Source organism: Zonotrichia leucophrys, chromosome 28 (genome assembly GCF_028769735.1).
Source record: "Zonotrichia leucophrys gambelii isolate GWCS_2022_RI chromosome 28, RI_Zleu_2.0, whole genome shotgun sequence".
Taxonomy (NCBI): domain Eukaryota; kingdom Metazoa; phylum Chordata; class Aves; order Passeriformes; family Passerellidae; genus Zonotrichia; species Zonotrichia leucophrys.
The window spans coordinates 5,598,627-5,614,334 of NC_088197.1; the positions used below are offsets into that span (position 1 = coordinate 5,598,627).

At 52.1% G+C, this 15,708-nt stretch overlaps 1 protein-coding gene across 7 annotated transcripts in view; it reads left to right on the forward strand.

The window, feature by feature from the left end:
* Positions 1-7,903: 7,903 nt before the first annotated feature.
* Positions 7,904-15,708, forward strand: part of CRTC1 (CREB regulated transcription coactivator 1) — a 50,153-nt gene continuing 42,348 nt past the window's right edge. For 5 of the 7 annotated variants that reach the window (XM_064733999.1, XM_064734003.1, XM_064734004.1 and 2 more), the window contains exon 1: positions 7,904-8,075. In XM_064733999.1, coding sequence (XP_064590069.1) covers positions 7,950-8,075 — 126 coding nt within the window. In that variant the 5' untranslated portion in view covers positions 7,904-7,949. The remainder of the gene's footprint in view (positions 8,076-15,708) is intronic. The other 2 variants (XM_064734002.1, XM_064734005.1) reach the window with 1 other exon arrangement.

The window sequence follows — 15,708 nt, forward strand, 5'->3', positions numbered from 1 at the left end:
TTTATTTTATTTTTCCCTTCAGGCTTCTCCGGTAGGTGTGTGTGTGCTGGGGGGAAAGAGGAACATCCTTGGAAAACGTGGAAAAGCCTGTTTGGTCTCACTTTTAAGGACAGCCTTGCAAAAATAAACCTAATCCAGGTATTCCTTCCTGTTGGAAATGTTGTTTGGCACGCAGGAGGATGCACAATGCCCTTCTGCAATTCTATTTATTAAACAGTTGCCTGCCATGAAGCAAAGCCAGCCTGGCATTGCCATTCCTGTTCCTTCCAGCTTCCAGAGCTGGAGCTGGGAAAGAGTCTGGAGGTCTCTGGATCAGAGCTCTGCAGCTCTTTGGTGCTGGAATGTTCTTTTTATAGCAGAGTAAATAATTATTTCTCATCAAAAGAGCTGGAAATCTTCTGGCCGCTCTAAATTTAGCAGAGACTCAAATATTTGTGGACCATAAATATTTTGGATCATAAATTTTGCTTGACCCTTGTGCAGTTGTGGCTCTGGGCTGGGCACAGCCTCTCTGATACTCTGACACTAAATGGGTTTGGTGCTTTTGGTGCATTCAGTAATGGAGATTCCAGGAGGATTTTCCCATAAATACAGGTGGGATTGTGTGGATGCCAGGATTTTCCCATAAATACAGGTGGGATTGTGTGGATGCCAGGATTTTCCCATAAATACAGGTGGGATTGTGTGGAAACACCTCCCAGGATGCCCCACATGGAAGGGAGGTGGATTGGGCTCCTCTTTTCCCGAGGAATGAGCAAAGCCAGATAAATGTTTGATTGCACTCAGAGCCGTTTGTGGGCCTGGGGGCAGCCATAAAAACCCTGAGGGTGAGTTGGGTGAGTTTGGAAGTGCCCCTGAGCAGATGGGGAGCAGGAGAAGCCGGAGCATCGTCAGCACAGAGCCCCCGTGTCCCTGCAGAGGCTGCTGTCAGGCCTGGGATAACCATTCCTGTCTCCTCTCATGTTTTATGGGCCTGACACTGTGCTTGAAGCCGTGCAGGCAGCGCTGGGAGCCCTGGCAGGGCGCAGAGAGGAGGGATGGGGATGTCTGCATCCCATTATTGGTGTCACGGCCCCCTGGCTGCCCCCAGCCCCGGGAATTCGCTCAAACCCCACAAGGGTTGGGGCAGCCGTGGAAAATGTCAGAGTCTGTGGTTCGGCTCCCAGCAGCTCCCAGTCAGCCCGGTGCTGGTGGGGATGCTGCTGTGGGAGGCAGAAATTCCCCCTCCCAGCCCTGTGATAAGGGCTGGAGCTGCTGAAACTCCACAAACTTGCGGGACATTCATCACAGCGGGATCATTGGAGCCAGACTGCTGTCAGGATAAATAAAACATGTTCCCCAGTGCAGCTCTAATTATGATTTTTAGCCAGTTGTGTAATGTGCAGAACTTTATTTACAATAAATCTTCCCGTTGCTCGCACAAATGAATGGGATTTCATCACCGGAGGCCGGAGGAGCAGGAGAAGGGGATGTGGCTGCAGGAATTCACGGGCTGGGGTGGTGGCAGGGCAGGACAGGGAGCTCAGCTGCCCCCTCTGCCCTCCGAGCTCCCCTGGCTTCCACCTCTTATTGGGGTTAATAATTGGTGTGGTGCTGTTGGGGTCCCCAGGACGAGGTGAGAGAGGAGAATTTGGCTCCAGGTTCTCAGAAGGCTGATTTATTTTATTATTATAAATATATATATTGTATATTATATTATATATAATGATATATTATATAATATAATTATATATAATTGCATATAATATTATAGAAGATATTATAATTAATAATACATAACACATAATTATATATTTATATAATTATACATTACATAACATATTATATAACGACATATTACATTACATTACATTATATTAATACAATATTCATATGATATATAATAAATATATAATATATACTGTATAATATTATTTATATATTTTTATATATTATATATTATATATTATATATTATATATTATATATTATATTTATATATATCATATATCATATATCATATATAGAGATATATATTTCTATAAAATATTGATATAATAAATATGTATAATATATAAATATATAATAATATATAATATATATAATGTATATATAATATTGCATTATATTATTATATTTATAATATATTATTTTCTATTAAAAGAAAATTATATACTAAAACTATACTAAAGAAAGAGACAGGAGACATCAGAAGTTTAGACAAGAGTGATAACAAAAACCCATGACAGACCCAGACTCTGACACAGCTGGCTGTGATTGGCCATTAATTAAAACCAATTCACATGCTGGGTGAACAATTCTCCAAATCTCATTCCAAAGCAGCCAAACATGGAGAAGCTGAAGCTTCCCATCTCGCCAGGAGGAGAAATCCTGCGGAAGGGATTTTTCATCAAACATCACGGCAACATCCTGGGAGCACAGGAATATCTGGGAGCACAGGAATAAATATCTGGGAGCGCAGGAATAAATATCTGGGAGCACAGGAATATCTGGGAGCGCAGGAATAAATATCTGGGAGCGCAGGAATATCTGGGAGCACAGGAATAAATATCTGGGAGCACAGGAATATCCCCCAGCCATTCCCCCCAGGTGCTCTGAGCAGAGTCAGCTCTGCAGGCTGATGCTGATGCTGATGCTGATGCTGATGCTGAGTGGGCTCAGCAGCATCCCACAGCCTGCACAACTTTTGTTTTCTCTCATTTTCTCCTTCCCAACTCCTCTCTGAGCTCCAGGAACAAGCATTTCTTCTTTTTGGCGCTTCTCTGTTTGATAGCTCAGCTCCAGGGAGGAGCTCCAGCCTTTATTTGTGGGGCAGGGACGTTTCTGACGGCTCCAACCCCAGAAAATGAGCCCAAAATGGGATTTTCTGCTGGGAAACAGCTGCTGCTGGAGCTGCACCCACACCCCTGTCCCAAAATCGGCCCAGAGCTCCAGGGACGGGCTGAGGAGGAAGAGGAGGGTGGCAGTTCCCACCCTGGCTGTCCAGGCCAGGCTGGAGGGGCTCGGAGCAGCCTGGGCTGGTGGAAGTTGCCCCCAGATGATTTTTTATCCAGCCCACACCGCTCTGGGATCCCTGGAACCAGAAACGCTGCCAGGGCAAAACTTTTCAGAGGGTTTTACAAGCTGGAGAGGGAAATCAAAGCCTTTGGCCGCGTCCCCGAGGCTTTGCAGTTGCTCTTTCACACCCAGGCCCCTGTAATTAGCTCACACTGGTTTATATGGCTTCTTAAGAAATGAAAATCTCCTTTTTTTGGGGTTGTTTGTGCAGGCCACCAGCCCAGCCTGTGCTGGCTGCCCCTCAGCCCAGCTGGAGCCTTTGAAGTCCCAGGGCTCGCACCACATCAGGAGCACCTCGAGCAGAATGCATCCTTTCATGTATTTCATCCTTTTTTTAAATTTTATTTTTCGGTCATTTGGGTCCCAGCGCTTTGCAAACTGCACTGAAAGTTATTTTCCATGTGGGTAAACGATGTTTGTAAGCCGGCTGCTGATCTGGGCCTGCCCACAGAGCTGGCAATTATTTAGCTGCAAATGCAAAGTTCTTTTTCCCCCTCTGTGCCGAGGCCTGGGGTGGTGTTTGAGGGCGCAGAGGGAGATGAGTGCTGGCATTCAGCCCCTCCGGGGAGGCTCCAGCTGCATTTCCAGCTCAGGAATGTTTGAATTTCACCCAGCGAGGCCGCCCTGGGGTGCAGGTAACGTGCCCGGGCTGTTCCTTTTTGCAGCATTTGGGGTTTGCACGAGAGGGGAGGCTGCCAAAAGCTGCCAGAAGCCTGGGCTCGGGGTTTCTGAGGAGAAAATCTGAATTTTCCCCATGGGGAAGGGGAGGATTAACCCCTGCACGGGCAGAGGTGCCCTCTGTGTGTCACCCCTGAGTGCTGCGGGGTCAGAGGGGGACCCAGGTGGGATTTTGGGAAGAAATTTCTCTGCGAGGGTGGGGAGGTGCTGGCATGGAATTCCCATTGCAGCTGTGGCTGCTGCATCCCTGGAAGTTCCCGAAGATTGGAGGGAATATTGCAGGGATGAGCCAAAATTGGAGGGAATATTGCAGGGATGAGCCAGCCCTCTGTGTGAGTGAATTTGGGGGCTCTCGGGGGGGGGGAGAGTGCTCCAGGTGCTTTTGTTTGCCCTCTGGAAACAAGGACATCTCAAATTAAATAAATTATCACCAGCTCCAAGTGAAACGAGAGAATGTTTTCCTACTCCAAGCACGGTTTGGAGCCCCGTTCAAAACAACTGGGGACTCGGAGGATATTCTTCTCCGAGGATAATGGGAATGTCAACAGCGACGTTAAGTAGGAAGTGTGAAAGATCCAAATCTTTGTGTCTGCAGGCAAAAAAAAAAAAAAAAAGAAAAGAAAAAAGAAAAAAAGGAGCAGTCAGCTCATGTGAGGATCACAGCACAAGCTCAGCACTGCCCTGGTGTTGTTGGGTCTCTCACACCTTCCTGGGAAAGCTTTCGTGAATTTTGGGTGAATTTTTTGTGAGCTTTTCTGTGAATTTTGGGTTTGTCTGCAGGGGGTTCTGGAGGATGGAACCCAGCGGGAAAAGAGGGAAAAGCAGCAGCAGCAGCAGCAGCAGCTCCTCACCTGCCCCCGAGGAGCATTTCTGGCAGCTCTGGGGGCTCCGTGAGTGCTCCGGAGCCTCAGATCCCAAAACCTCGTCCCAAACACGGCTGGGAGGAGGAGTGGGGGATCCCAGAGGGGCTTTCTGGGGACAGGGGGCAGTTCAGGTGAGGTGAAGCCATTCAGGTGGATGGGAGGGAGCAGTTCATGGTGAGACAGGGGGCAGTTCAGTTCAGGTGAGAAGGGACAGTTCAGGTGAGATGGATCAGTTTAGTTCAGGTGAGGTGAGACAGACCCATTCAGTTCAGGTGAGATGGGGCCATTCAGGTGAGATGGGACAGTTCAGTTCAGGTGAGATGGAGCCATTCAGGTGAGGTGAGAAGGAGCAGTTCAGGTGAGATGGTCATTCAGTCAGGTGAGATGGGACAGATTCAGTTCAGGTGAGATGGATCAGTATGAGATTCAGGTGAGAGGGACAGTTCAGTTCAGGTGAGATGGGCATTCAGGTGAGGTGAGATGGGCAGTTCAGGTGAGGTGAGAAGGGGCCATTCAGGTGAGGAGGGCCCCAGAGACGGCCCCAGATGTGCTCCAGGTGCGGCAGGAGGCAGAAATGCCCCTCGGCCCTGTCCAAGGAATGGCACAATTCCCTGGGGGCAGGAGGAGACCCGGCCTGCCCCAGAGCCTCACCCGGACCTGCAGGGGCAGAGCCGCCCCAAAACCCGCGGCTCTGAGTGCCTGGAGCCCCGAACTGGAGAAGTTTGTGCTGCAAACCCCGGGATTTGCAGGAAGCAGCTCCAGGTTCACGCTGGAATTCGATCTGATAAAGCTGCACGGGGAAACAATGAGAATGGAGGGAGGTTTTTAGGGGAGGAAGCCGCAGCCCCCTCCCCTCGCCTCCATCTGCGTTCCTTCCCTTGGAGCAAAGCAGAGATCCCATCTCTCCCAAAAGGGAGAATTTATCAAGCTCCATCTCAAACACTTCATTTCGGAGCTGGAGCAGAGGCAGAGTGGCAGCTGGGGCTGGAGATGTTTGATATCAGCACCTCGGGATGAAATCCAGGACAACTGCGCCCATTATCGCTCATTGTCCCGCTCCTGGAGCGAAAACAATGTGGATAATCGGTATCTCCCCGGTAAATCTCGGTGATTGATGTGCTTTTAGCGCGGCAGGCCAATTCCGCGCTACGATGTGCCGTTCGTGTACACAGCCTTGCGGGGTTTTAGGGAAAATGGTGTTTATTCCTGGTGGGAACGGCCGGGAAGGGCTCGCAGCAGCATCTGCCAGCCGGGCTGGTCCTGCCGGCTCTGGGCAGCGCCCCGAGATGGGATCGCGGCTCTGCCGGAGATGCTGAGAGCGGGATTTAGGGCAGGACGGGACTCTGGGGCTGATCCGAGCCTGGAGCCAGCGCTGAGCATCCAGCGGCGGGAGAGCCGGTGGGAAACGCCGAGAAATCGGCGTGAAAGTGACCGAAAAGGGGCTAAATAAGTGCGAAAGTGACCGAAAAGGGCTGAATAAGTGACCAAATAAAGTGACCGAAGGAGTGCTGAATAAGTGACCAAATCAGTGTCAAAGTGACCGAAAAGGGCTGAAAAAGTGACCAAATCAGTGTTAAAGTGACCCAAAAAGGGCTGAATAAGTGACCAAATAAAGTGACTGAAGGAGCGCTGAATAAGTGACCAAATCAGTGTCAAAGTGACCGAAAAGGGGCTGAAAAAGTGACCAAATCAGTGTCATTTATTTAACGGGAGAACTGCGGGACCTGGTGGGAAACGCTGAGATATCAGTGTGAAAGTGACCGAAAAAGGGCTGAATAACTGACCAAGCAAAGTGACCGAAAAAGGGCTAAATAAGTGACCAAACCAGTGTTAAAGTGACAGAAAAAGGGCTGAACAAGCGACTAAATCAGTGTTAAAGTGACCGGATAAGTGCTAAATAAGTGACCAAATAAGTTACCAAATAAGTGTGAAAGTGACCGAAAAGGGCGGAAAAAGTGACCAAATCAGTGTTAAAGTGACCGAATAAAGGCTGAATAAGTGACCAAGCAAAGTGACCAAAAAAGTGCTAAATAAGTGACCAAATCAATGTTAAAGTGACTGAAAAAGTGCTGAATAAGTGGCCAAATCAGTGTTAAAGTGACCAAAAAAGTGCTAAATAAGTGACCAGGGCAGGTTTAGGAAGGAGTTTATTCTGCACAGCTTTTCCTGCAGGAGTTTTCCACAAATCGAGCCCGAGGAGTTCCAAACCTCCACACTGCGAGTGATTTCAGCAAACAAAGAAATCGCAGCTCCCTGGTTACAAATCACCGGATTCTTTATTAATTAACGCCCCACCTTCCGCCGGTCAATCCATTCTCTCTCTTTAATGTTAATTACTGCTCAGGCTCAGCTTCTCATCCGGCCGGGGTCCTCCCGCTCCTGATCCCCCTGCCCGAGGCTGGCACCGACCCCTGGCATGACAAAGGGACCCGAGGGAGAATTGTGAATTATTCCGGCTCCGATTCACATCCAGGTGCGAACCCCAGCTCTGCTCTGTCCATCACCTGCGAGGCACAGCCCCATTTTCACTCTGGAGGGATTAAAAGCAAATAAATCAAAGCGTGGAGAACTCAGGGGGGGTTTTTGGTTACAGGTGATTTTTGCATGAAATCCTGATAAACCATTCGGGCACCTCCCGGGTTTTACTGATTTCAGTGAAGTGGGAGCATCAGTAAAGTCCATTTTCCAGCAGGAAACCGAGCGGCCACCACGGGACAGGGACAGAGGGACAGGGATGGGACAGAGAAGGGGACAGGGACAAGGAGAGGGGCAGGGCTGGGGACTGGGACTGGGACAGACAGGGACGGGAATAGACAGGGACTGGGACCGGGATGGGGACAGGGATCAGGACAGGAACAAGGTCCAGGATCGGGATTAGGACAGACACAAGAATAAGGACAGGGACTGGGATGGGGGACAGGGACGGGGACAGGAACAGGGACCGTGGCAGAGGCAGGGATGGGGATAGGAAGGAGGATCGGGGACAGGAATTGGGATCGGGGACAGGAAAGGGGATGGGGACAGGACCGGGATAGCGGCAGGACCAGGATCGGGACAGCGACAGGAACGGGACAGGGACAGGACCAGAATCAGAACCGGGTCCCGTCCGGGCCCCGCGCGCGCCCCCGCCCCGGGGGAAGCCCCGGCCCCGCGCACGCGCGCGCGCCCCCGCCCGCGCCGTCCCTCCCGCGCGCGCCCGGCCCCGCGCATGCGCAACCTCCGCCCCCTCACCGCCCCCTCCCGCCCCGCCGCCGCCGCCGCGCAGGCGCCCTGCGGCCGCCCCCCCTCCCTGCGCCGGCGCATGCGCGTCGCCCCCCCTCGGCCGCGGGGAGGGGGATGCGGACGGGGGAAGATGGCGGCCTCGAACAACCCGCGGAAATTCAGCGAGAAGATCGCGCTGCACAACCAGAAGCAGGCGGAGGAGACGGCGGCCTTCGAGGAGGTCATGAAGGACCTGAGCCTGACCCGCGCGCACCGGGTGAGCCTCGTTGCCGCCGCCCCCGGCTGAGGCGGGCGGGGGGGCTGCGAGGGGCGGCGCCCCCCCCGCGGAGCCCCTCGGGCCGGGGGCAGCGGCGGCGCGCGGCGGGCGGGGCGGGCAGCGCCCCCTGGCGGGGGCGGGCGGCGCCCGCGGGCGGGGGGAGGCCCCCTCAGCCCCCCCTCACGGCCCCCGTTCCCCCCCACCCCCGGTTTCGCGGCACCGGGCCCGGCCCGCGCCGCCCACCGGGGCCCACCGGGCCCGCGGCATCCTCCGGAGACCGGCACCTGCCGCGGGGGGAGGCCCCGGTGCCGCCGCCGGAGGGTCGGGGCAGCGGCATCACGGCACGGCCGGAGCGGGCCCGCCGGGGAGGGGGCTGTGCTGGGCCGGGCTGCGGCGGGGGCAGCCCCGTGTCCCTGCCAGGGGGCTGAGGGGGGTCCCGGTTCCTCACACCGGGACAGGCCCCGGGGCGGAGGGAGGGGGATCCCGGATGCTCTGCCGGTGTCTGAGGGGAGATGCCAATTGCATCAGCCCGGGACGGGCCCGGCTCTGAGGGGATCCCGGTTCCTCCGGTCCTGAGGGGATCCCGGTTCTCCGGCCCCGCCGGGAGGGATCCCCGGCACAGGCCGGGGCTGTGCCTCGCTCGCAGCTCCGAGCAGGTGTCGCGGTTCCTCGGCCGGAGTGTGCCGTGGGCTCCTGGCTCTGAGCCGCGGGCCGGGGTCCCTCAGAGCCCCCCGAGCATCCCCCGCTGTCCGGCTGTGCCGCGGGAGCTGCCGGGCTCGCCGGGGCCGCTGTTGTTCCCGTTACGCTCCGGTTGTCGTAGGTGCAAATTGCTGCACTTCCAAAGCCTCCCTTGGCTGGTGATGTCTCTGCAAAGCCCATCAGCAGAAATTCCCGGCATAACCGATGCGCTTTCCGGGCACGAGATGCCTTTCCTGGTCCAGATTCAGGGATGTCGGGGCTGTTCTGTTCCCGTCTCACCTGCTCGTGTCAGTGTTTTGTTTTTAACTGTTTCAAGAAAATTTACGAGCCTGTTTGGGGCGGAAGCTTTGCAAGAACAACAGAAGGCACGGTTGGATTTGCAGGAAAAGGTTCCCTTTTATTCCTCTGTCAGGAGAGGGTAAATATTTGTTTTGAATTGGTGGTGCTGCTGGTTGGATGGAAAGGAAAGGCACCTGCCTGGGGAGGTTGGGGCTGGAGCTCACGCTCACCTGGATGCGGGATGTTCCTGCTGGAGTTAGCTGGCACCTGAGTGAGGATAATTTGGAGGTGTTTCAGTCCCTGGAATCATCTTGTGTGGCTCAGGCTCCCGGGCTTCTGCCTTCAGTGCTCAGTCCTTGCTGCTCCTCAGGGACTCCTTGCAATCTGCAATTACAGGTTGTCCTTCAATTAACTCACTCGCTGAGCTCTCACCTTCTGCAGGAGGAGTCAGAATCCAGGTTCATTGCTCCCGAGTCCCGTTTACTTTTCTGGCAAATCCGAGCGCTCCTAGCGCAGGTTTTGCTCTTGGAAACCCACCACGCTTTCAAGAACCGGGTTTTGAGGAGAGAACCCAAGATGAATAACTTTTGTGAGCATTCTGGGTACTGAAGTGATGGAAACACTGACCAGAGAGCTGAGTAAAATGTCTCCTTTGTAGACTTTTTCTTGCAAATTCCATGATTTCATCGGGGTTTAAAATGCAGCATAAGAGCAGAAAGGGGTTAAGCACAACTTTGCTGTTTGCTCTCATTTTCATTTGGCAGGCAGCACGTTGCTGTCAGTTTGAAAACGCCTTACTCAGTTGGTGGAAGCAGCCCAACATTTCTGTTGCCTTTTCATTATTAGTAATTGTCTTTTTGCAATGTTTACCATCTTGTCTGCTTTATTGTTGGTTACTGCTCAGAGCAGAGGCAGAAATTCTGAACTTCCACCATCATCTTCCACTTATTTACGGTATTGGTGTCGCACCCATGTGGGGCGTTTACCTTCTGCTCCCCCCTGCAAAGCCAAGCCCAGGAATCGCTGGGGAAGCTGCGGTGAGCTATTTACTCATCCAAGGTTGTTGCTGCCCTTTCAAATTGTAATTAACCAAAAAAATTAACCTGCGGATACTGCTGAGCCCTCCAAGATGTGACTGTTGAAATGCTAAAAAAATGTAAGATTTTTAAAGCCAATTTGTGACCTGCATTTTAAGGGTTGTTCTTGTTGGAGATTTTCTCAAGTTTCCAGGATTGCTATTTTTTATTTTAATATTCACTTAAAGTCATATAATTTTGGGGGCTTTCAGGCAGAGCTGTGTTTGAGCTCCCTCTGATGGGCCTTGCAATCTTCCCTTGGATAAAAGACCCCCCCAAACTCTAAAAAGCTGCCAGAGGGTGCTGTCACCCAGCCCCACCTGCCCTGGAGCAAACCCAGGGAATCAAACCCAGCTTAATGGTGATGTTTGGAGACTCTCTGCAAATTTCCATCGCCCTTTGCCTGTGTATTTTTAGGTGTTATCCAAAGTTCTGCATGGCTTTTGTTGAGTTCCTGACAACCATATGAAGTGAAAAGTTTGTGTTTATACTTTAAACGTGGCTAATTTTAATACAAAATCCTGTTGTAGTTTGATTTTGTCAAGTGGAATATGTTGTAATAGCATAGATTTGATTTTTATTTGAAATAAAAACGAAGTAAAACCCGCAGTTTGTGATGGAGTGTGTGTAAAACCCACACACTCCCCCCTGCCACAAAATTTGTACTCAAAACTGAGGCACTCAGTGGTTTTCTGGTTCCTGTCGAAGAGATCAAAATGTCTCTTTGTACATCCCCAGCTCAGCGCTGGATGCAGATAATATGCAAAACAGTATTTAAAAGCTTAGTTAAATCAGGAATGCTAATCTGCTTTGAAAAATGAGAAGCACCGATGATGATGATGATGATGATACAGAGCTGCAGTGGTCCCTGATGTCTTCAGCAGGTTTTTATTAAATAATGTGATACAAAAGAAATTCCTGATGACGTAAGAGTGGTTTTGAATGTCTGAGAGATATTAAAGAAATGCATCAAAACCAGGACTGAGCCCTCCTAGCACCGAGATTGATGCTTGCAGCTGGCAGCTCAGCTTGAAAGCGAGTTTCTCTCAAACACAAGTGTGGATTCTCCAAGCTCTAGGGGTGTTTTTCCTTCACTAACTTTCCCACGGTTTGCACCCTGAGTTTGCACATCTCCACACCAAGAAATGAGTGCTTTGGGCTTCACCTGTGCTCACCCACTGCTGAATTCCCTTCTCTGATGAGCCCCGGGATCACTGAAAACCCAACCTCATTGGCACCTCAGCTTGTACCCAGCAGTGCCACCTGCAGCCCCCTGGGCAGCCCCTGCAGTGCCTGGCACCCTTTCCTTGCAGGAATTCCTGCTGTCCTGGGCACCCTTTCCTTGCAGGAATTCCCTGTCCTGGGCACCCTTTCCTTGCAGGAATTCCCTTGTCCTGGGCACCCTTTCCTTGCAGGAATTCCCTTGTCCTGGCACCCTTTCCTTGCAGGAATTCCTGCTCCTGGCACCCTTTCCTTGCAGGAATTCCCTGTCCTGGGCACCCTTTCCTTGCAGGAATTCCTGCTGTCCTGGCACCCTTTCCTTGCAGGAATTCCTGCTCCTGGCACCCTTTCCTTGCTGCTGTCCTGGCACCCTTTCCTTGCAGGAATTCCCTTGTCCTGGCACCCTTTCCTTGCAGGAATTCCCTGTCCTGGCACCCTTTCCTTGCAGGAATTGCTGCTGTCCTGGGCACCCTTTCCTTGCAGGAATTCCCTTGATCCTTGGCACCCTTTACCTCCTTGCAGGAATTCCTGCTGTCCTGGCACCCTTTCCTTGCAGGAATTCCTGCTGTCCTGGCACCCTTTCCTTGCAGGAATTCCCTGTCCTGGCACCCTTTCCTTGCAGGAATTCCCTGTCCTGGGCACCCTTTCCTTGCAGGAATTGCTGCTGTCCTGGCACCCTTTCCTTGCAGGAATTCCCTTGTCCTGGCACCCTTTCCTTGCAGGAATTCCCTTGTCCTGGGCACCCTTTCCTTGCAGGAATTCCCTTGTCCTGGGCACCCTTTCCTTGCAGGAATTGCTGCTGTCCTGGCACCCTTTCCTTGCAGGAATTCCCTTGTCCTGGGCACCCTTTCCTTGCAGGAATTGCTGCTGTCCTGGGCACCCTTTCCTTGCAGGAATTCCCTTGTCCTGGCACCCTTTCCCTGCAGGAATTCCCTTGTCCTGGGCACCCTTTCCCTGCAGGAATTCCCTTGTCCTGGGCACCCTTTCCTGCAGGAATTCCCTTGTCCTGGCACCCTTTCCTTGCAGGAATGCTGCTGTGAGAGCTCCAGGCTGTTCCCTTGTCCTGGGCACCCTTTCCTTGCAGGAATTCCCTTGTCCTGGCACCCTTTCCTTGCAGGAATTCCCTTGTCCTGGCACCCTTTCCTTGCAGGAATTCCCTGTCCTGGGCACCCTTTCCTTGCAGGAATTGCTGCTCCTGGAGAGCTCCAGGCTGTTCCCTTGCCCTGGGACAGGACCCCAAGCAGAGCAGGGGCTTTGAGCCCCCGAGGTGCCCCAGGTGCCCCCTGCTCGGGCTGTGGCACCATCCCAGGCTGCCTGAGCCAGCAGGGCCCCCCATTCTTTGAAGGAATGTTTGTAAATCAGAGGGGACCTGCCAGGGCACAAAGAATCTCTGTTCTTGTGCAACCCTTGGCTTCCCTCAGCCTGCCTGAGCTGTCCAAGGTAAACACAGAGAGCTCTGCTGTGCCATCCTGGGAAACTGCGCTGAGCAGGGCAGGCTTGCTTCAGCTTTTGCTAGATTTGTATTTATTATTTTTTTTAAGGAGACAATGGCTTTTTTCCTGATTGTCCCATCACTCCCACACAGCACAGCTGCTGCTGGGCAGAGTCACTGTGTGTGCAGTGGGCACATCCCTGGGTGTTGATGGTGCTCTGGGAGCACGTGAGGCTGGATTGTACAACTGCTGCATTTCGGCTGTTTGGTTGTAATTCTCAGGGTGAACATGTGGGACTCGCTCCGGCTGCTGCTGCGCTCGGGTTTTATTTAGCATCAGCACTGGGTGGTAATTTGCATTTATAGAAGGTGCTCGTTTAGGAAGGGAATTTGTTCTCAAGGTGAGGTACAGTCAGTTCCTCCAGCTCCTTGGGGTGGGTTTGGGGTTTTCCCCTCCAGACAAGCTGCAGAGGGGAGCTGATGTGGTTACCCTGAAGAGGGGAGGTGTGGGTACTGAATCTCTGCGTTCAGCATCAGAAATTGAAGTTTGTGGTGCAGTCTTCAGTTGTGGAAGTGCCAGAGGTGCCAAAGCCTGGGGACAGCAGGGGCTGGTGCTGAGGTATCTGAGCTCTGTGCTGGCCGGGGCTGAAGGGAGATGTGTGTGTGAGTGAAACAGCCCCAGGAGCTGTGCCCAGAGTCATCTTCAGGAGTGTTTGGTATTGGAAAGTGATTTTAGCAGCAGTGTGGCCTGGGGCGGGCTGTCTGCAGGATGTGTGAGGTGGGACAGAAAGGAGCTGTTCCTGCACCCAGGAGCAGGAGGAGAAACCCCAGAGCGTGGCTGTGGCTGCGTGGGGACGTGGCCTTGGGAACATTTTTATTGTTCTTGGGGTTCTCCATCAGATTGGTTCTTATCAAATCTTTTATCAAGTAAACTGCAATTTTATATTTCTAACTATCTCAGAAACAAAGTTTATTGAAATCCCCCTGCTCCTCTGGCTGACACTTTGCTCTCCATTTTATAATCAATTTATCAATGCCATTGATTTTGGCTGAGCAGCCCTTCCTGCACTTGAGGAATGTCAAAGCCCTGACTGTGCTGGGGCAGCAGCACCGGGCACATTTCAGTGAGAGTTTTCCCTCCTGTGTTCATTAAACCCAACCCATGGGTTTGGGGCTTTTGGGGGGGTTTTAACCCAGATTGCTGCCCTGTGTGAGAAATCCCTCCCTGTGAGGGTGGGCAGGCCCTGCCAGGGCTCACTCACAATGAATGGTGGATTTCCCATCCCTGGAAATGGCCAGGCCAGGGGCGTGCAGCGCCCTGGGGCAGTGGAAGGTGTCCCTGCCCCTGGCACAGGGTGGAATTTGATGGTTTAAGGTCCTTCCAACCCAAACCTGTCTGGGATTCTGTGACATTACCCAGTGTTATCGGGCACTGGAGTGGTAATCAAACAGCAATTTGGCAAAAACCAGACATCCTCTCAAAAATGATCAATAGGGATTTAACCAAAATGTATTCAAGGCTAAATATTTGTGTGTGTTCTCCATTATCCATCTGTGATTGCAGAGGAACATTTTCTTGAGCAGTGCAGGGGCAGTTTGGGCCATGGCCCCGCCACATCGATCGCTCCCTAATGCTCTGCTCCACTCTGGCATCGATGCTTCTGTGCCTAATGCAGCTCTGAAACTCAAGTAGGCTTCAAGGCACTTTCCAGCAAACACAGGGCTGTATCTTGGAAAGGAAAAAGTGAAGGAAACAGGGTTTTCTGGCTTAGAACCATTCCTGGCTGTGCTGGCTGCAGTTCTGCCCGGGTGTTTTGGAGCTGAGGGGTCGGAGTGGGGCAGTGAACAGCAGCAAATTCCAGATCAGGTGGGATTTTGGGACCAGGGTTCATTTTGTGACACTGACTGGCTGTGACCTCGCTGCTGCTTCACTTTTTTCTCTTTTGCTCTCAACTCCTCCCATTCTGTGCAACAAATGTGGTCCCAAAGGCTGTGGTGCCATCCCTGGGGTGGCGGGAATTGTCCCTGGGTCCTCAATGTCCCTTCCAAGCCAAACCATCCTGGAATTCCTGAGCTCGAGGGGGCAGCTGGCTGCCAGTCTGTGTTAGCAGCATCTCTGGAGTTCATATTTCAAATGTTGCTCTGATTTGTTTGAGATGATTTGCATTTAGTGGTGTTGCAGTGGAACTCAGGAATGAGGATCCGTGAGGATCTCCAGCAGTGTTTGTGAGCACTGAGCAGCCCCTCTCGATCATCTCATGGTTTATGTTTTGGCCTGATCTCCCTGGAACTTCATAATTTATAAAGTTGTAACCAAGTGTTGATAACAGCCTTGTTTTGCACATTATTTCTCAGGAATTGAAAATTCTTCCCCTCGTAGCAGAACAATCCTTTGCAGTCAAACAACAGCACCACACACCCACAACAAGCAGCTCTTCAGTAATGAGCCGGGGGAGGCTGAAGTGCTGCAGTTGAGGCTGCAGCCAGAACTGCCCAGCCCTGAAGGTCTCTGCCCACAGGCAGATTTTCTGCAAGGGTCTGTTCCCTCCTTGCCTGGTCCCTCACTTTTCCTGGTGATGGGAAATCTCCTCTGTGCTCTCCCTTTTCCTGGTGATGGGGAATCTCTGTGCTCTCTCTTTTCCTGGTGATGGAATCTCCTCTTTGCTCTCTCTTTTCCTGGTGATGGGAATCTCCTCTTTGCTCTCTTTTCCTGATGATGGGGAATCTCTGTGCTCTCTTTTCCTGATGATGGGGAATCTCTGTGCTCTCTTTTCCTGATGATGGGAAATCTCTGTGCTCTCCCTTTTCCTGGTGATGGGAATCTCTGTGCTTTTCCTGGTGATGAGGAATCTCCTCTTTGCTCTCTCTTTTCCTGGTGATGGGGAATCTCTGTGCTCTCCCTTTTCCTGGTGATGGGGAATCTCTG